Genomic DNA, 20547 nt, shown 5'->3' with positions numbered 1-20547 from the left:
ATGATGTGCTGGTCAACAGTAAATCCTCATGATATCCCCACCTCAGGTAGCATTACTGTCCTCAGTTAAAGACAGGGAAACAAGGTAAAAACTTCCTCAACTCACATGGATAGCTGGCAGCAGCCATATCCCAACCCCATGACATGACAGTCCTTAGCTGGACAGTAAGTATGGTTGCTAAGATCTCACCCACAGAGAGTCTGAAGCTTTGCTGGCTGCCCCACAGGCCTGAGGCTACAAATGGATGATCACATATCCATGCAAACTTGGCCAATGTAAAAGGACCAGGCTGGCACAGGGAAAGATGGAGACAGTTCTGCTCTAAAGCTGTTCTGAGTGTAAGCAGCATTTGCAATAACAATTAGATATGCAAATAAGCACATTGAAGATTAGTGACGGTTTACTGTTGTCATGGAGAAAAAAGCACCTTCAATTCTGGGTCAGACCCAAAGACTGCATTTTCTTTCCCTCAGTGGTAAATATAACCAGATAGTGCACTGGATAACACAGGAGCCAACACTCCTCAACACAGCTCAACCTGGGACTGGAGAGGCTGAGACTCATAGGAGCAACAGGGAGCAACATAACCCAAACAAAAAGCCTCCCTGCATCAACCCAGAAAGACAGGACCATGGCAACTCTGTAGATACTCAAAACTACCAGGAGGTAGAAGCACAGGCTGGAAGAAAACACTCACACCACGCAAAGGCCAAGCTGCTTCCCAACATTGCTGCTGCCAGGGGAGGCAGATGTGGGGGAAACTGAGGGCAACACAATTCATAAGGTATTCAGCTCCAATTCCCTTGAAGCCACATGGGAAGATCTTGTCTGAATGAAATTACACACTTGGCTCAAAGCCTCTGTGTGTCTTTGGCCATCCTCATAGTCCTCCCATCCCTTGTTAAATGATGGCTGCTAAGAGAGAAGAGGAGGCAATCAGTCTATTTAGACTCAGCTTTCCTTCCCACCCTGGGGGTTTCTTCATAGGAGCAGCTGGCCAGAGCACTGCCTTTGTTACAGCAGCCACAAAAAACACAGACACCCACCCTCAGCCCCCCTAAAATCCCACAGAAGAGCCAAGATAAGTTTATAATGGAAACCCTGACATAACTTTAACTAGAGCATCCTGAATGGAAGGCGATAATCTGATCTGTGTGTGAACTAGCTCCCCTTGCCTCAATGGTATTTATCTTACTTTAACTCCTGTTACAAAAGGGTTGAGTCATATAGCAGAGCCAGCCAAGTAACAAAACTGCAGGGCTTGCTAAAACGTCAGATTCAAGGATAAACAGGCACAACTCTAAAACAGGTTAGAAGAGTCTCTGCAGGAGCACTGGTAGCCAGACCTCGGAGCCTCCGGACAATGGCATTTTCTTCTGCGTTGCAGAGACTATCACAGCCCAGTGAGGGTGTGGGGGGAGAGGGTGCAGAGCACAGGGCTCTGCCCTTTGGTTGATGGTAACACATATTACCCAGGGCCCAAGAAACCTGATCCCGTAGCAACCTCATGTATGGAAAGTGCCCCAATCAGATTTCACTGTGTCAGGAGAAGAACAGTATTTACTCTGCATACAGATTAGTCACAAAACTGGGTCACTTCTTGCCTTTTCAGAGAGAGGAAAAAAAAACAAACCCACAACCAAAACCAAAGCTTCTTTTTCAGATCTTTTTGTGTCTTCCCCTCAACTTTTAAAACTATGTGATGCAGTGTGGTCATTCACAGCTGCCAAAGCTGATCAAACGGCACCTGCATGGATAAGGGTAAAGCACATTACACTCACCAGGCTTGCATTTCTTAGAATTCGGCTCATTAGCTACTTACCGGTTCTTTTCTAGTTCGTTGTGCGTAGACCTGGAAGATAAACAAAAATTTGGATTAGCCACCTTTGACCTCTGAGCACCAAAGTTCAACTGCAGCAAGCTGTACACATCTCCAGTGGCACACTGCAGCAGAAAGTCAGCCAACTACATACATTAAAATCTACAGCTCATCCTCCCTGCTGACAAGAAATTCCTCGCCTCCAGTGCAAAAGCTGGTACTCTTACTGGTGCTACAGAAAATGTTCCCTTGAGACTTCAACACACAAAAAATCCCAAAGAGAGGCAACGATTAGAACAGAAGGTCAGAGTCTGCCACTTCTAGAATCCTTCTGGCTCTTCAACCAACTCACTACAGGACTGTAGTTACGTCTCTTTCTGCTTTAGTTTCTCCATTCACCCTGTAAAAATACCGGTATCATCTGCTAACACAGGAGCTCACAGCCCATCAAATACACGGGAACCTTCCAGCAGAACTGGCTCTGTAAGGACAGCCCCTTGAACCCTTCAGCCATCACATGCCAGATTTAGCCAACTTAGCAGACCCAGATATGGCCAGGAATTGGGCACGAAATGGGATGGCCAGCACTGGCCATGTTTGCAAACATCAGCAGCACTGAGCAGCACTTTTAGGATGACTGGAAACCCCTCAGGGATGGAAACAGCACTGCCACAGCCCTAGTATGTAGTGAAGTGACCCATAAAGTGGCACTGTGACCACTTGACAAAGGAGGGGGCTTTGTCTTTATACCTGCCCACCAAGCCAAGCACGCTGCCAGTACTCCCTGATTCAGAGCTTGCAGCCTGAAAACAAAACCAACTAGAAACAAAAGGGAAACAGGCAAGTTCATTCTCCTTGCTCTGTGATGACAGCATGAGTGGCAAAAAAAGCTTAAATCCATTCAGGATTTCTAATCTAAGCCAGGTAAGGTTGTTGAGGATTATTGAAAAGGATAGCCATTTATCCAACATTTCTCTTTAACAGAAGGTCACCTTAAAATAAGAGTAAAAAGAGCCCAAGAGCTTAATAAAAAGGATCTATTTTCTCTAATTTGGCATCACATTTCTTCCGGAGCTCTGAGAAGATTATCCTCTATCCCCCATCTGGAGAATCCCACAGAGAATTCTACAATTAGGGAACTGAATGGAGGATGTGCTCCAAGGGAAACCCTGTCATAATTAAATGCTTCTCCAAAAAAAGGAAGGAGGAGTGCCTAACAGGTGTTAGAACCTCATTGAAAATGACGAATAAACTGTAGATGTCTGCAAAAAACAAGGTAAATGAGTTTTAGCTGACCATGGCTGAGAGCTGCGGGTGACCAGAGGAAAAACAAAACGCTACCGTGTGTCTGTGCAAGCTACCCTGAGCAGCAGGATATGGGACACCCCAAAGGCAAGGCACACTACAGGCAAACTCTTCATGTTCAGGAAACTCCCCAAAACAGTGGATGCCTTAATTCTGGTTCCCAGGAATCAGAAACATGAACACAGTGTTTAGTCCAGAAAATCTCCCAAATTAAAGCCACACCGCCCCCAGAGTCTAAACCAGCAAAATCCATTTATCCAGGCAACTTGGATCCAAATTAACCCACCAGGGCTGAGCTGAGGCCCTTTAAAGCCACTGCCTGTATGTACTTTGGAACATGCTTATTGTTCTTATTTACTGTATGTTCCTGCAGGAGACTTTGCACTCTTCCTAGCTATGATATTAGCAGTTCTAAGGCCAGAGATATGCAATGGCTTGAATTCCTATATTATATCGAGCCAATTATCAAGGCCAGCACTGAAAGAACAAAGTTTGGCCCACTGCTGTGAACAAAATTAAAACAGCAGGTTCTCCTTACTCCTCTCACACAGGAGACTCTTTATTACCTATCTGCCTTCTGATGAACAAGACAACTGAGAGAGGTCACAGGCTTTTCACCAAGTCAGGAAATGTATGCTGGGACTTTTAACCATGTCTGTGGCATGGAAAAAAAACAAACCTCACTCCCCCCCCAACACCTTCACACCGAAGCTGAATGCAAACAAAAGAATCTCAGCAATGTTGAATGAATCCTACAGGGATTCTCTTACCTGCCTATGCTTTGCTTAGTGTAACTGGGGACCATTTGGAAAAGTTGTAATTTTTTGTTTCATCTGGATTTAGGAAAAAAGCCCAGCACCACTTCCCACTACCAACATTCACTAATTTATATTTTTTGTGAGTTTCCCTTTGCTCGGACAACACATAAAGAAAAAAACCCCTCTCTCTTCTGTTCATAATTCATTTCATTTTCTATAGGTCCCAATCTAAAGACTAGTTTTCTCCCCTTGTCTTTGGGCTGTACATGTTACTAAGATTTATTTGGAATTAAACAAGGACAGTGCTGTCAGTGAAATGGAAAAAAAGTACAGGAACCTCTACTGATACTACATTTAGAAAAAAAAAAAAAGTCTTTTAAATAGGTGCAGAAACAAATGTAACTGGACCTCTTTAACTGAGCTGGTCTTATCATCAACTGAGAACCTGGAGAGTATCACCAGACTGAAATCAAAGCCTCATCCCTGTACGCCATCGCCAGCTTCTTGATGGGTACATGATGAACACCACAGCTGTGAACTGTTGCCAAAGCTCAGGGAACATTTCAGTGCTACTTTTAACGCTCTGGGTTTACAGCAGCGAGAAACCTGTGCGTTCAGTGTGATGCTGCTGTTGACAGTCAGCCACAGCCTGTGTCACCCAGTGACATGAGACACCACTGTCGAGCATGGACCACAAACCAGAGGAACTCACAGCCCCTCTGTCAGGCAGACACGGCAAGCAGGACCTTGCCCCCACCTGCAAAGTTGAAAGCAGAGTCATGCAGGCACAGACATGTTCAGAGGGGGAAACAAAAGCCCAAGCACATGTACTGGCACTGCTAAAACGTCAGCTGCAATTTAAAAGTAGCTCAAGCACAAAACGTCTGTGGGGTTCTCATTTAGAACTCAGGTTTCTATAGCAGTCAATAAATTTAAAACAGCCAAACCGATAACTGCTCATAAAAACTGAAGGAATGTTGTATAAGGAGAAGGATCCTGTTCACTGCATTTTGAAAACAGCTTGGGAAAAGATCAAGAAAAAGTTTTAGAAGCTTAAGATAAAGGAGCCAGGTAAACAACAACAAAAACAGCAAATCAGTCCCCCCTTTTTTTTTTTTAAACAACAAAAAGTTAAAAAGGGACAAACACAAGTTTACTCCAATTTACCTCAGATACCTGAAACAGCATACAAAATAGGAAGAAAGTGGGAAGCAGCAATTGTCAATCATTCTAATTTAAGGTCAGATGCAGCAACTTTTCTGCATCAGTTACAGTGATTCTGCCTGCAACCTTGCTATCCAACACAGTAACAAGGTGTTGCTGAAACATTAACCTACAGTGAAGTCCCCCAGCGAATGAGACATTGCGAGTAATTTCCCACTTTATCTCATTTTCTTTATTTAAGTAAAATCTCTCCTACCATGGCAGGGGAGGCCAAACTTTCCCCAAGCACAGGTAAGCCAACAAAACAAACTGCATCAGGGAGGAACAAGCTCTAAAGAGCACTGAATTAATTTGCCACTGAGGTTTTTACTGTAATTAAAATCACAAAGCTGCCACATGACATTAAACATAGCTGACCTTTCTGGTTTACTTATTTATTATTGATAAATATCCCAATGTATGCATTTGCAGAATACCTGCATTTTGGTTTGTCTTCTCAGTGAGGTAACTACACAGCAATCGAGAGCCCTTGTCCTATGTGGTACACAGATGGCATTTAGATCCAATGATCCTGTCATCCCTCTTGAACCTGGTCACCTTCTGGCCTGGATCTGGCACCAGCTCCTGGCTCCAGAGGAGTCCAGGACTCCAAGACCTACATCTCCATTACAACAGATATACTGGTATCTCAGCAGGTGCTGCTGGCCACAAGGGGCCTCTTCCAATACATGTCCTTAATGCCAACACAGTGCCAGTGCTTCTCCTCCAAATTCACTCATCCTACTCTGCTTTATATCAAGAATTTAATCAGGAAAGCAATATTCCACCAGCTTGTGTAAATTAAGGCACAGTTACCCAAATCATGTTTAGAAAAACAACAAGAACATCCATCTGCAGACCAGGCTTTCTGTCTTACTTCACTCAGGTTCAGCTACTTCTCCTGCTTGTGCATCATCACACCACATACAACTTCATTCTTCTTCATTTTACAGACCTTTCCCGCCTCATGGCTCTGCTGACACCCATTCACTGGGCCACTAAATTCCCCTGCAGGAAATGCCTTCTTCCGTTGCCCAAGGCAAGAACAACCAAACCTTCTGGAACCAGTGAACCGTATTACTGCTCTCTTTTATGCAAGTTCTTCCTCAGAAATGGCTCCTTTTGGAAACAGCCAAATGACAAAACAAAACAAATGAAAAAGAAGGGTGATCAACAGCTTTTTTAAATTTTAAATCCACTTGTGTCCACAAAACAGAACTTACTGGCTTGAAGAACCCGTGTTTTGCCATGGTTTCAAGTGGACCAACACCATAAAGAGACTGTGAAAAAAATGCAGAAGTCAGCCTGGGAAGTCCACAAAGAAGCTCCACCAGCATCATGTGAGGCTTCCAGCCTAATGGCAAGAAAACAATGGCTGCACAAGAGTTAAATCCTCCTGCCCAGATAGAGATGCTCAAGGGTTGAGTTTCTAAGGGAACTGTGAACCCACCTCACCTTTGAAAGGTCCAGGAGTCTGGCCCTCAGAGAGCTGCAGGGAAGCCTTGGGAACACAGCAACTTACAGTACTCAATCCTGCCATGAGGAGCAGGATGCAGCTGAACAGAAGATGGCACAGCCGGAGCAGGAGTCCTTCTGCTGCCTTCCTTACGCCCTTTGCGAGCAGCAGCCTCAAGTCTAACAGGAACATCACCTCAGCCTTTCATACCATCAAATCTAACAAAACATTTCCTTCCAAGCAATACCAGAGACAAAAGTTATCTTAAGCCATTACTATCTCATGATCCCCTACACTGTCTGACCTTGAGGTCCAGAATGAATTCCTCTCCATGAGGATCTGAAGTGAGGAGACGGAATAGACTGTTTCCCCTTCTCACTGACGTCAATGCCAATGCACCAGATTAACCTGGCCCCAAACTCTGGCTAGTTTTTCTGTCGCTCTTGGATGGACATGGTATCAGATTCCTCCTAAGGATCTGATCAAAGCTGTTTTTCCTGGATCAAGCCAGACCCTTTCCAAAGTTCACATTCTCCGTCTCCAACAAAGAAGGGGACGCAGCCGTACTGGCTTCTGTTCGTGTTTGTTCATCTTTGGAAAAGGAGAAATGGCCCCACAGTCTGTTTTCAGCTCAGAGGGCGGAAGAGCTCTTCCACGTGGTTCACAACTGCAGAAAGTCACCTACCTGTGGATTTCTACACAGTATTGTGAAAATTTCTTGCAACACTCAGTCACAACAGCTTTAAAAAGTACACTGCACACTTCCCTTCAAGAAGTAAATGTCTTTAAAGTAATTTCTTTACACAGCCCCTCTCAGTTTAGTACCTGGTCCTCATAATCATTATTTCTGCTTGCAACATTTCAGAAATTAATTTTTCTGTAACAGTTTCTATGCAGGGGGGACAACATCAACACACAAAAATCCTAAATGATTTTCACAAGGTCACACAAGAAGCCTGTGGCAGAGCAGGGTACTTAACTCAGGTTCCCTCAAGGATGGTGGGTGGTTGTTCTCAGGTAACCCAGAGACAGCTAAAAAGGACACTTGGTGTCCTTTTGCCATCTGATTCTTGGGTCAAAACCCCAAAAAGTAACATAATCATTGTATAGTACAAGTGGGAAAGTGAGAAAAAAGCCTACAACCACCAACAACCCAAACCCAAACCAGCCTTCATGTCTTGCCCACTGTCAGCCAAGTGGGCCAACCCTACTCTCAGACACCCCTGTACAAGGTGCCAGAGAAAATCTAAAATGGGAGCCAAAAGCAAAGCAGTATTAGTTTACTGACAGAACTCAACCAATAGACATATCAGGCAAAAGTCCTCAGCTGGGGAAGCATGTTCTGCTGGTGCATGTTCTGCTTTTCCAGTACAAGGGAGAAAAGAGCAGGAAGACATTTCCTCCTTGCTGAATACCAGAGCCTATCCCAGTTCCAGAGCTGAGCTGCTCCAAACCAGACCAACACCCGATAAAGCAGCATAAGGTGGCACTCTGCAGGAGAAGGGTTTTCCACATAACACATAACAGCAAGAATGTTGTTTGCATTCAGTGCTGCAGTCTGGGGCAAGTAAGTAAGTCCCCAGCTCGCTTCCCTCCCCACTGTGCAGGCTGGGAGCAACTGTTGTGGTGTGGGCCTTCTCCTGTACCACCTGAGGCCCCACATGCAGAGGCTGGTCCCAGCCCCAAGTGCTAAGGGAAAACTGCCCTCATGCAGGGCCCTGCACAGCCAAGAGGAACTGGGTTTGCTGAACAAGCAGCTATTCAATATTTTGTTTTCTCCTCATTGTTCAACATGTGGCCTCAAGCCAAGCCCTGCTCTGAATACAGAACTGGTGGTTTCCTTACAGGCTTTTTGACAGGCTCACCAAGAGCAGTGGCTGGGCAGTTCACAAGCACATTTATTGTCAAACATCCTCCCTTTCCAAACTGGAAGCTAAGAAACAGAGAAATCAGAGTTGCAACTTCCTGTCCCTCCAAGTACCTCCGTGAAGACCCCCAAGGACCTGGTTTTCTGGGCCACTTTAGATGTTCTTAGCACAGCTCCTGCTGGTGCCTCTTGTGGCTATGCATCATCAGCACTTCCACAGCTCACATCCCAGGTTCATATCTTGGAATAAAAATCACTGTACGAGGAATAGACTGTCTCCTGTAACAAGCTGGGCTGAAAGGGACTTGCTGAATGTACACTGGGCTGCTGAGAGCAGACAAGAGTGAAGTGAGTTCTCCAGTGTGCTATTCACTGCTCCATTCTGCCTTCTAACTTCGCCACAAGTGAGCAAATGTCCTACAGAAACCACTTCCTTCCCTTCCCAGCCCACACTTCGCCATATCAGAAGGGGCTTGTGCACACAGATCAGACACAAAGCCTGATGTGCGTTCACTTGGGGAGGTACCTTAACCACTTCAGGAGTCCTCCTCCCTTGGACATGCAGCAGACAACATCTTCTACAACAATTTAGAACTTGGACAAATTCAGGTAGATTCTCACAGGTCAGGAGAAAGTATATTCTTTGCCTTAATCAAGGCATGTGTCCTGTCTGTAACTCATGATGCAAGGGAGTTTGAGCTTCTTGTAGACAGATTCTTGACTTTTTTTTTTTTTTAATACATTGACAAAACCATGTATTTCATGACCTGGTGAGGAGAAATATGAGGAGGCTTCACCATGGCACCTCCAAGCTTCCCCATGAACAAGGAAGAGCATGACACAGAATGAGGGCAGCAAAATACAGACACTTCTTCACACTAATGTCAGGTATGCATTGTCCCCCAGGTCTCTCCCAAGTGGGAAGGACAATCTCCCTACACAATCATCATAAACAGATCATTCAAAGCAAAATGAGTTCCTGACATAGGATGAAGCACTTGCTTCATCCATCCTCTGCCAACACCTTAATATCTCTGCTAACAAAATTTTTGCTGTCCATTATTCAAGTGTATTAAAAAGCAGGGTAAGGTCTAACACTGCAGAAAGCTCCATGTGGTCCCTGTCCTGCTGACTTCCAGCAGGCTCTATGAGTCTCACTGCATGGTCAGGGACTCGGTCTCTGCCATGGCCACACCAGAACCAGTGTCAAAGCTGCTGGTACCTGCATGGCAGAGAGATCACAGTGGTTCACAGAAAGAGAATAAAGACACAGGATGCAATTTTCAACTCTACTTGGAAAACTTAGGATCCTAAGTCTCATCTTCTTTCAAACAGTCACAAACTCCAAAACATCTATTCTGCTTCCTGAAAACAGGATTAGAAAAGTGTGCACATTACCCCAATGTACAGATGGTGGGAACCATATAATGTACAGATGGTAGGACCCATGTAGGTCATCTGACGTGCCCAGATCTTGCAGCCTTACAGCAGCAGACTCAGGAAACGATCCAAAGACCCAGCATGCCAGCCCTTTGCCCTGTACCACGCTTCTTCCCACACATAACATTACCCTTTTGAGGAAGATGGTCATTTCCAGAAATAGCCTTAGCAATGTCCTCTGCAGTGCAGCAGTCTGTTTGGGGAGCATGTACTTCTCTGCAACACACATCTTCTGCCCTAAAGAAACTGCCTTCAGATGCACTGGGGAAAATGAGGCTTTTTGTGTAAACACCACCTGACTGAAACACACTTTGTTTGAAATGGAACTGATGGCATTTGTATGGCTGTGGGCCAGGCCAGACTTTCTTCACTTCTATTTGGACTTATTAGTTATCTCTCATGTTACAGCTATACTGCTGCAACACTGTGTCTGGAGATGAAGGCAGGGGAAACACACTGGAAAACAGGAAAATACATTAACATTACTGTTAGCTACACATTGTACAAGGGAAACTGAGGCACAAAGATTTACAGTCTCACAGACTGTAAGAAAAGCAGGAAGAGAACCCAAATGTCCTGTCGTCTGGGGTTATGTCCTGTCAACAGAGACATGCTCATCCAGCACCTGGGAGATCCGTGAAAAAGGAAGGCTGAGGAAAATGGAAGAGTTCCAATTTCTCCTGTTCTTACAGTTCTGGCTCACAAGCAGCAGCAACTAATATGAAGGCAGTGAGGTGGCTACTTCCCACAGTTCCCAGATGGCCAAACTACTCGTGAAGCAGTTCATGAACTGCTGCAGTTTGTAGCCTGTTAGAGGCAAACTAGAACTGGTGCCACGTTACCTTACCATGCCAACACATTCCTTACAGCTGCCCAAGCACCTGGACAATGACCACTGGAGTAATAGTCTCAACAGCAATCCTAATGTCATTTGTCCCTTCCCATAACTTCTCCCTTATTGATGGTGTAACAGATGGAAGGAGATAAATGAAAAGCCTTCGGAAAACAATCAACTATTTTATGCAGAGGAACTTTAATCAAAACTGAGGCAAAAGAACTGCTCTCAGTCCACATGCCTGCTCGTCACAGAGCAAGCAGCAAAGCATAAACAAGTAATTAAGACAATGTTGGAAATCATCTAGGCTACTTCAAACTGGATTCATAAAGCAACAGAACTGAAGTGAAATCACTTCTATATCACAGAATGAAAAGAATGAAAGTACAGTAGGGAGCATAGAAAAGAGAGATGGGAATATATCCAGCAGGATGGAAAAAGCAGGCCTGTTCCCTCTGAGCTGATCAACAAGGCAGTGTCTCATAGAGAAGAGATCCAGGCAAAGGCCAGCCAAGTGCACAGCCCCAGAGAACCACAACCTCTGATCAAGAGAGCCCAAAATAAGTCAACAAAAACAAATCCTATCTTTGTTGGTTCAAAGGAGGTAGGGAATAGAAGCCAACACACTCGAGAGGAGAACAAATAGAAGCCAGTCTTTGAATTTGGGCAGAAGTTTGTCAGGGGGGATCAGGAGATGATGAACAGCAGGAACTCCAACAAGCAAGACAATTAACTCAGCAGCAGGACATTGACTGGTCTGTTTGGGTCAGAAAGAGAAATGGATTTGAAAGCTCAATCAGCAGTGAGAAAGGAAAGTCAGTCTTACCTACAAACGGGGGAGCAGATGGAAACAACACTACAGGTGACAACCGATTCACTACCAAGCAAAGGACCAGGTCAGGTTAAGCAAAACCATGAAGGATAAACTCCTGCATGTGTTATGGATGAGGCATTACACAGAGAAGATATAAAAAGGGTATAAATGCGGCAAGAGGGGAAAACCCCAAAACATCTGACAGGAATACTACTTAAACCAGAGAATTGCTGGTACACTGAATATAATGAGAAGAGAAAATGAGAGGAACAGATGACGAGGTTTGCCCCAAATATCCTCCCCACCATGCCAGGACACCAAATTTCTCTAGGAGCTGGGGCTAACAACCTTCACATTTCAAAAGACCTTATGAGCTGAAATCTGAAGTTTCTTATCATCTCAAGAGCACTGTGATCAGTGATGCAAATCAGCCCATGGCAGCTGCAGCAGAGCTCCACCTGGGCACAGTGCTGCAACATCAACAGCATGAGCCCTGACTAACCCCACTGCTGCAAAATAGCACACTCCTGTAAGGATTCCCCCAAATCTGGGAGGACAAAGGGACCATGACTGTTCAGCCACAGATAGCGGCACTTCATGGCACACAGCTGCTGCAGCAGTGTATTACAGCTGAGCTGCAGGTAACACCAACAGCTGGGCCTACTTCTAGCTTACACAAAGGCCCCTTTGCACAACTTGAGTAGTCTAAAAAGATCAAAAATTACATTCTACACCTACTAAAGGTATCAAAGTATAAATTCAGCTCAGAATCATGGGTTTAGCATAGACTCCCTGTCACACAGATCTCCCAGTGCATGGCTATATTACTAATACACAAAGGAAAACAGGAACTGCAGCTCTGCAGGATCATCTCCCTTGGAGGGCTATAAAATAAACAGTGACAAAGAGGAACACAGTGGGTTCCCCCATGGAAACTGCTACATCAGCTCTAGCACTTTTGGAGGCCTCATTCCTCACCAGGGAGTGGGGTTTATGCTTCTCATGCCATTTGCTGGGTTCACCCTCACTTTCTGTGTTTTCCCTGATAACCTGCCAGTTGTACTGCAAAGCCAAGCATCACTGAGAAGACACTGCATACAAAAGCTCACCTCCATGGGGTATTTTTTTTTTATTTCCCAAATCGTGGCAGGACCTCGGCTTCTGATGTAGAACAGTAGAGACGAGGAGAGGCACAATGTAGTGCCAGCAGGTTCAGAAACCCCAGCATCACCAGGACTTGCTTGCCTACACCTGCAGATTGCACTGGGGCAAATTACAACTAATGGGCAGATTGGATGTGCTGAAGCCAAACAGAGTTATCCAAGAACAGTCATACCTGCCAGCCTGCTCCGACCACCTGTATGCCAGTACAAACCTGCCAAGATGGTAGGATTTGAACATGGGGTGATCTGCCTCTCGTGCACATACCAGCAATCCAGTTTCCTAGTCTAACACTTAAACTGTCATTATGCCTTCCCAAAAAGAAGTCATGCACATACCTAACTATACTCAATATTGTTGGCCAGTCTCCCTCAACACCTCTAACAGAGAAACAATCCTTAACAGCTCAGCCTTGTTCAGTTTTCTTTTCTTAAAAAATTAACTAGCATGTTCATGTATCCTCTCTACAAGGGAAGCAAGACCCTGTTTCCAAGTATTTCTAGAGAAAATTTCAACAGCAGCATGAAGATTCCAGATAGCAATTACACTGTTTGTACATTATCAAAGTGAGGCGTAACTCAAAACACAGTACAGCAAATCTCATCCATTCTCTGTTTTACACGTGTGGATTTGTACTCTACGAAGCAAAGCCAAGTCCTGAGCCATGAATAGAGCTCCCTGGCACTATAAGGCTTGAGGCAGAAAGCAGCCTCTCTCCCCACCATATTACACAAGGGCCAGATTCTAACCCACCTACACACAGCCAGTCAAACTTAGCTCCCACTAGCTGTGGAGTAAGGTGTGATCCAGTGCGAGATGATTAAAAAAAAAAATCCCCAAAACCAAACAACTCACAAGCAAATAAACAAAGTATCATCCAGAAACTGACAGAGCCTAGGAAGCAGGACAGCTGTCAACAAAAAGTCTCAGAGACCAGTTCTCCGGGACGTGAAGAAAGGGGTAGAGGCTTTGTGCAGGAAAGTAGACCAAGACAAGCTGACACTGCATTTTGCTCTTTCTGGAATTTCTTACACAAGACAGGCAAACCACTCAGCCACCTGCACACCCTCTCCCCCAATAAAATCATAATTACAGCACTGTCCTAACTCCAGAGGCTGTAGGAAGGACTGAAAATTGCCAGGTACTCAGTCAGCAGCACAATGAGGGGGTGGGGGGAGGAGGGAGGGAACCTCCTTTGACAGAAGAAATATAATATATTAAAACTGTGCAGTGTTCACCAACCCCCCTACTCCTCCCCTGCACAGCGAGGTACAGCTGCACAGCACTGCTGTTGTGGTAAATCAGGCTTTCTAGTGCACCAGACAGCCAAGGCTGACTTGCAGCTACACATGCCACATCCTTTCAGCTTCTGTGAACCTGTGCTTCAGTTTGTGAACCTGTGCTGCATGAAGCCACTGCCTAAGGCACACGAGGTACCTAATGCACACCCACCCACCTGCCCCCCACTCCTTGCTCAGGGACACTCCGAGCAAATTAAGGTTAAAGTCAAGAATACCTGAGGGTTTCAATGGTGCAGCCCCCATATCTGCCCTCAAAAGACAGTTTCAAAGGATGTGAGAGTAGAGGGCAACACAGAAGGTTCAGCACAAAAGCAAGTGATGAGATTTAGAAGCATACGGAAGAAGTTTCAAAGGGGGCAGAGGAGAGTGCAACGACAGAGAATATGAGGAGTTGCATCAGCAGAATACTCAGAAGGGCAAAGCAACCCAGGCACCCAGATTTTCAAGACACCATGTCCAAAATGCCTCACCATACTCATTACAGCTGCTGACTCCAAGCTCTGCAGGCAACCTGCTACCAGACTGTAGATGTCTGAAAGGCCCTTGGGAAGTGGTCTCAGACACAAGGGAGGACAATGGGAAGAGAGGAAAATGAAAGGAAAAAGAAACTGGACAGAGATCAAACCCTCCTCCATGGAACTGAGCAATAGATTCTTTGAGTGCCCTTAACAACATGGGCCTCCTGGGAGAGCTGAGGGCTCCTAGTGCTGCTGGGAGGGTGCTTGGCATTTCCCCAGGATCAGACCAAAAAATAACAGGCTTTTCTACATGCCTGAGAGCCTAAATAAAAACAAAACACAAATGACGACTTAATATTGTAACGTAATTTCAGATTTCATTATAAATCTTAACTTCATTAAACTGATGGTATTTTGGGGGGAAAAAAATCATTTAGCATCCCTGCTGTTTATTTTATATCCTGCTGATACAATGATTTAAACTGATTAAAAAGTCCTTTCAATTATTTTCCAAAATGTATAAATATCAAACCAGGCTAATCCTAACTAACTATAATGACCTTTTCAAATAATTGGGTCTATTAGAGCAGTTTCCAGTGACATTGAATTCAAGTTAATGTACCCACAGAACGGTACTCCCAGTATACTTAACTTCTCTAGCAAGTTTTAAGAATTCAGCTTCAGTCTCAGAAACATCTTCAGAAGAAACTGACATTAAATAAGTGATACTACATGCTGTAACAAATCTCGGCTTATTTTTCATCCCATTCCAAAAACCAGAAGATACTTTTGTCAAGAGCAAATTAAAATAGAGGCAAAATTAAATTCTAATTTAATACAGGTTGGTTAATTGATTGGCTTGGTTTTTTGCTTTTAGCTATGTGTTAAGCAGGGGTTTTTTAAAGAAAACCTTCCCTTGTTATTATGAATGCCAAGTCACAATGACTTTGATTCTCCACATATTTTCCAAAGGTGTGTAATTTTCCATACCTGAATTTCCCTGACCAAAGCAAAACTGTATTTTTAAATATATTCAGGTTTTAAGTCACAGTATGCAACACCAGGGCTTTCAAATGCCCATGCAAAACACTACACATACATGTAGGTAACAAGGATTGCAGAGGGGAACTCCTTTGCAGCAATCTCCATGCTGTTGGTTGTACAACTGAGACAAGCAAAGGAAAAGAGAACCTGAGCCACAACAACCTTGTTTAAAAATGCAGCATCTGAATTAGAAATCGTGAAGCAATGTTTTCCCTCTTATCTGCACACCCTTGTTTGGGGTAGAAAAGAACTACTTTGCTGGGACTGGGAGACCATCATAGTTCTGTAAGAATAAGATTTGCTCCACCATTGCCATCCAGAGTTGGGCTGCCCCTTCCTCAGAACTTTCTGGGTGTTTGTGCCATGACAGCACAGAGCCTGTCGGGAGGAAATGGCTGTCATGTCTGGGCTGCAAATGATGAAGTGAAATACTTGGATTTAAACTATGAATCAAAAGAGCATCTAGGCTCTGTAAATACCCTGCACCACAAAATCATGGATTATTCGGTTCAATAAAGACCAGCAACAGTGTACACATGCCAATTTGTAAAATGTATAAATAAAGAAAAAAAAAAAAGATACCAACAGTGCTTTGCCAAGCTTGCTCGAGAAACATTTTTACAGGAGGCTGTTAAATGACAAGATCTGCATGAGATCTAAATGCATAATTTCTCTACACTAATTAAACATTTTGAGACAAAAGCAATCCAAGAAAATCTCTTGTCCACGCATGAAATGTAAGTTTTGTTCCTCATCAAGGACTTGATATATAATTCAAAGTCCATTTCAACTCAACCAGGCAGAACTTACTGAATTGCTCCTTTGATTTTAACAGGAAGGGATGATACAGAGCCTTCCTTAAACAAGGCTGATGCTATACTCAGCATCACACAAAAGACACTGCAGTGAATTTGGAGGCACCCTAAACTTCACAGTTGTCACTTTCCAGCACTTCAGCCATCTGGAAGGCCTGCCATCTCCTACAGCACATGCAAGCTGCTACGACTTGTGCTATAAGAAACTTCTATTTCCAACCGTGCATGTAAGGTCTGAGCTCCCCAAAAGACCCGTTCTGGTCTCTGCCTCGAGCAGACCTGACACTGGTCACTCCCTGAGGCTGAAACCAGCACAGGAGGCAACACTCTGGATAACACACTCACTCCAAAGATTCAATTTGGTCTCAGTATTGCTTGTATAAAGAAGGTGTGAAATAAGACTAGAAAGTGTCTTTTCTGCTTCTCTGTTGCCTTTCCCCCCACATCAACACATTCAGCTGTCAGGCTCGAGGGCCCCATGGGCTGGTGTCAGCACAGAGCTGCCCCAGGAGAGCTGTGCCTGGGGCTCTGTGCTGGCAGGGCCTGCTGAGCACCCCGGCCCCAGGGACAGGGAGTACTTTGCATCCCTCTCCAGCCTACAGGCTGCTGGATTCAGTGCTAAGGAGTTCCTGAGGGGGATGTGCTTCCAGTCCTCCTCTGGAGAAGGGCAGGTTGCCATGACAAAGGCCTTTGAGACAAAGAGGTGTGGGATGGAAAAATAGTATGTGGGAAACCTAGAGGGAAAAATACAGACCTCAATTCAGCATTTGCCATCATTTTCCAACACAAAGTCAAAAGATTGGGGACTTTGGTTCATGATAAACAGTAAAGGGCTACAACTACCTTGAAACCAGGAGAGACTGGATGAAGTAGGGAAGCAAATACAAACATTCAGCATACAAAGAGCTCAAGATATGCTGATCCTGATGAAGAAAACTTTCCCACAGCAAGGTGTCCTAACATCACTTCAAACAACCTTTATTATCAAATGCTGTCGAAGCAGAATCTCTGCAAGCAAAGGCACCTTTCCCTTAGGCCTTTACGGGTCCTTCCCAATGGCCTTAAGAAAGCTTTAATCACCTGAGCCACCTGCCACCATTTTATGGATTGCATGGGCCTTGCTGCAGTAAAAGCAAGCTTGCAAATGCCTTTTCAAAACCATACTTTACATTTCTAAAGTTTCTCTATCCCAGAAGGTCTCAACAAGGTCTAAACAATTCTAGAGAAGGGAGCAAACAAAAATAAGAACAAGAATGAGAGGGAAGAGGCAGATCCAACCAAAGCACCAAGTGGTAATCTTAATCCTGTTGCCTCTTCTAGATTTAAAAAACACAGAGTTCTACAATTACCAAGCTATCAAAAACTGGGAAATCCCACTGCCCTGTAAGGCAGAGTGAAAGACAGCTTCATTTTCCTGAACTGAATTTTTAACATGTTGTACATAGCAGCCAGTCATCTCCCTCTCTCCCATTTGTTGTAGGGGATCCATTTCAAAACATTTCCTAGCTTCGAATCATGCCTGTCATTACAATCCCAAAGCACCCAGGCTGCACACACGCTATCCCTTAAAAGCAGTGACTTTGTTGGAAAGATATCAGCTGTATATAATAGGAATAGCTATTGCATTCCTCCTCCCTAAACCCTATGGACAGATTCCCTTATCCCCCCTTCCCTCTGCAGCACCTGAGCCTTGGCACAGCGTCAGCTGGCTGTGTCACTTCAGACACAGCTCCCCTGTGTCCCCTTTGCTCTCAGCACTGTGGATCCAGAATGGATGCTGTACTTGTGTGTCCCAGCTCTGAATTCCCCTGTGTTCAGATTCTTCTCATTTTCCCCAGAGAGTAAGTTTCTCTCCACTGCCTCCAGCTTTCTTCTCCAGCTTCCCCCTCCCTGCCAGCCCTGTCCCCCGTGCTGCCCTGCCCACCTCATACCTGTTGGCAAGACTTGCGATGCCGCCACTGCCGCTGTGTTTCCTTGCCCGGCTCAGCCTCCGCGTGGGCTTTGGGTCTTGTAGTCCAGGGCTTGGAACTGAGGGGAAGGTCGAGGCATAGCCATGTTCGCACTCTGCAAGAAAATCAACAGGCAGGGCATTTAAAAAAAAAAAGAAAAAAAGAAAAAAGTCAGCAGGCAGGACTCAGCACTAACCCGTTGGCCTAGCTGGGGAGGACCTTAACCACAACAAACTCAGGGAAATGACTGATGATATATTCACAGGGAAGTGGACTGGGAGGTGGAGAAAAGGGGGAAGGTGTCTTTTCTCTGCCAAACCTGGAGAAAAGACACCACCACTCAAGCACTGAAAACATCAAAAAAACCCCCATGACAGTCCAGAGAGTACCTTATCTCCCTCCTCCTGCCCAAGCTATCTGAACCGAGCAAACCAGGTATATTTCACTGTGCCATCGACGTCTCTGCTGAGCCAGAGCCAGCCACCACCATTCTTCCGGCCCAGTGGAAAACTTTCACACCAATCTCCCCTTTTCTTTCCAGAAATCGCATCCACCTCAATCTCCCCCACTCTGCAAAAACATTCCACCTCATCCACCACCTCCAAGAGGACCCGTCAGTCTTATCCCTCATCCAACCCTTCCCTGCTGGGGATTTAGCAGCATTCGACCAGCAAAACACTCGCTCCGATCCCTATTCCGGGGTCACTCTCCCCCCTCCGTGGGGATCCGACCCCAACCCTATTCCCCTCACGGAGCGCTGTCACCCAGCACCCATCCTCCCCCCATTACCTCTCTCCCTTCGCTCCAGATACTCGGCCGCCTCCAGCAGCCGCTGGATGTTGATCATCTGGACCTGCTCCATGGCCGGGGGCTCCGGCCGCCCCGGGCCGCCCTCCGCCCCACGCTCCCGGCTCCCCCGATGGAGACGGGGGCGGCTGCGGCGGGGAGGCGCCGGGGATCGCCGTCTCTGCCCAGTGCCCGGGCCTCGTCACACCGTCCCGGGGGGGCGGCTCTCCTGGGAGGGCGAGGGGTGGCAAGGGGAACACGCGAGGAAATGCCGGAGGAAAGGACCCGCTCCGGGATGCTCCCGCCCGGGGCGGCGCGCGCGAGCGCTATCCCTGACCCTGCCCAGTGCCCACGCCCGCCCGGGCTCTGCCCTCGCCGCCAGCCAGATTTACCGCCAGCCCAGATTTACCCCAGCCCCGGCCCCGCCGGGATCCCACCCCCGGGCCGCGTCCGGCCAGGCAGCCCCGCGGCGGGACCGGCCCCTCCGGCGCCGCCCGCCCGCCGCCGCGCAGCACTTTGTTTACCTCTGCCCGGCGCTCACGGCGGGCGGGGTGGAGCGGGGCGGGCTGGGAAATGCAGTTCCCGGGAGCACCCAGGGACCGGCGGAGCGTGTGGGGGCATCGACACGCACATGAACCTCCCGGGGTGATGGCTGTGTGCCCTCACGCCTCAGGTGAGGGCTCCGCGCCCACCCAGACCCCGAGGTGGTGGTGGTGGTGGTGGTCTGAGGTCAGAGAGTCACAGAATGGGGCAGGTTGGAAGAGGCCAACCTGGTGGGGCATCTGGTCCAACCTCCCTGCTCAAGCAGGGTTATCCTACAGCACGTGGCACAGGATTGTGTCCAGATGGTTCTGAAATATCTCCAGAGTTGGAGACTTCACCACCTCTCTGGGCAACCTGTTCCGGTGCACAGTCACCCGCACAGTAAAGAAGTTCTTCCTCATATTCAGGTGAACTTCCTGTGCGTCAGTTTCTGCCCATTGCCTCTTGCCCTATAGCTCAGCACCACCGAGAAGAGTCCAGCTCCATTCTCTTCACATTCTCCCTTAAATACATGGATGAGGTCCCATTTCAATCATCTCTTCTCGAGGTTGAACAGACCCAGCTCCCTTAGCCTTGCCTCGTAAGATAGATGCTCCAGGCCCTTAATCAACTTTGTAGCCCTTTGCTGAAGCTGCTCCAGGAGCTCCATGTCTCTCTTGTACTGAAGAGCCCAGAACTGGACACAGCACTCCAGGTGATGGCTCCATGCCCACCCAGGCGCTGAGGAGGTGGTGGTTTGCCCTGTCCTCCCTCCCTTCCTCACTGCCAACTTGCAGTTCCCAGTGTACCAGAGCCACACATGGTTCACAGTCTGTATGCCCAGCAGTAAACGGTGGCTTCCTCCTGGGCCACCACCACCTGGAGAAGCCATCAGTGGGCAGCAGCCGCTGGCACACCACAGCAGCCTGCAGGCCAGAGCTTCACACTCTACCAACAAACTGGGGGCAAGGCAGCAGTTGCCTAGAGTGCACGACTTCAGCAGCCACTTCATCC

At 46.5% G+C, this 20547-nt stretch overlaps 1 protein-coding gene across 1 annotated transcript in view; it reads right to left on the bottom strand.

The window, feature by feature from the left end:
* MXI1 (MAX interactor 1, dimerization protein) overlaps positions 1-19143 on the bottom strand; it is a 46761-nt gene extending 27618 nt beyond the window's left edge. The window contains exons 1-3 of the mRNA XM_008919634.3: positions 19015-19143; positions 18208-18340; positions 1823-1852 (exon numbers count right to left, since the gene is read on the bottom strand). Coding sequence (XP_008917882.1) covers positions 1823-1852; positions 18208-18340; positions 19015-19087 — 236 coding nt within the window. The 5' untranslated portion in view covers positions 19088-19143. The remainder of the gene's footprint in view (positions 1-1822; positions 1853-18207; positions 18341-19014) is intronic.
* Positions 19144-20547: the final 1404 nt, after the last annotated feature.

This window comes from Manacus vitellinus, unplaced genomic scaffold (genome assembly GCF_001715985.3).
Source record: "Manacus vitellinus isolate BGI_N305 unplaced genomic scaffold, ASM171598v3 scaffold_15_pilon, whole genome shotgun sequence".
Lineage (NCBI taxonomy): Eukaryota > Metazoa > Chordata > Aves > Passeriformes > Pipridae > Manacus > Manacus vitellinus.
This window is presented reverse-complemented; position numbering and strand designations above follow the sequence as displayed.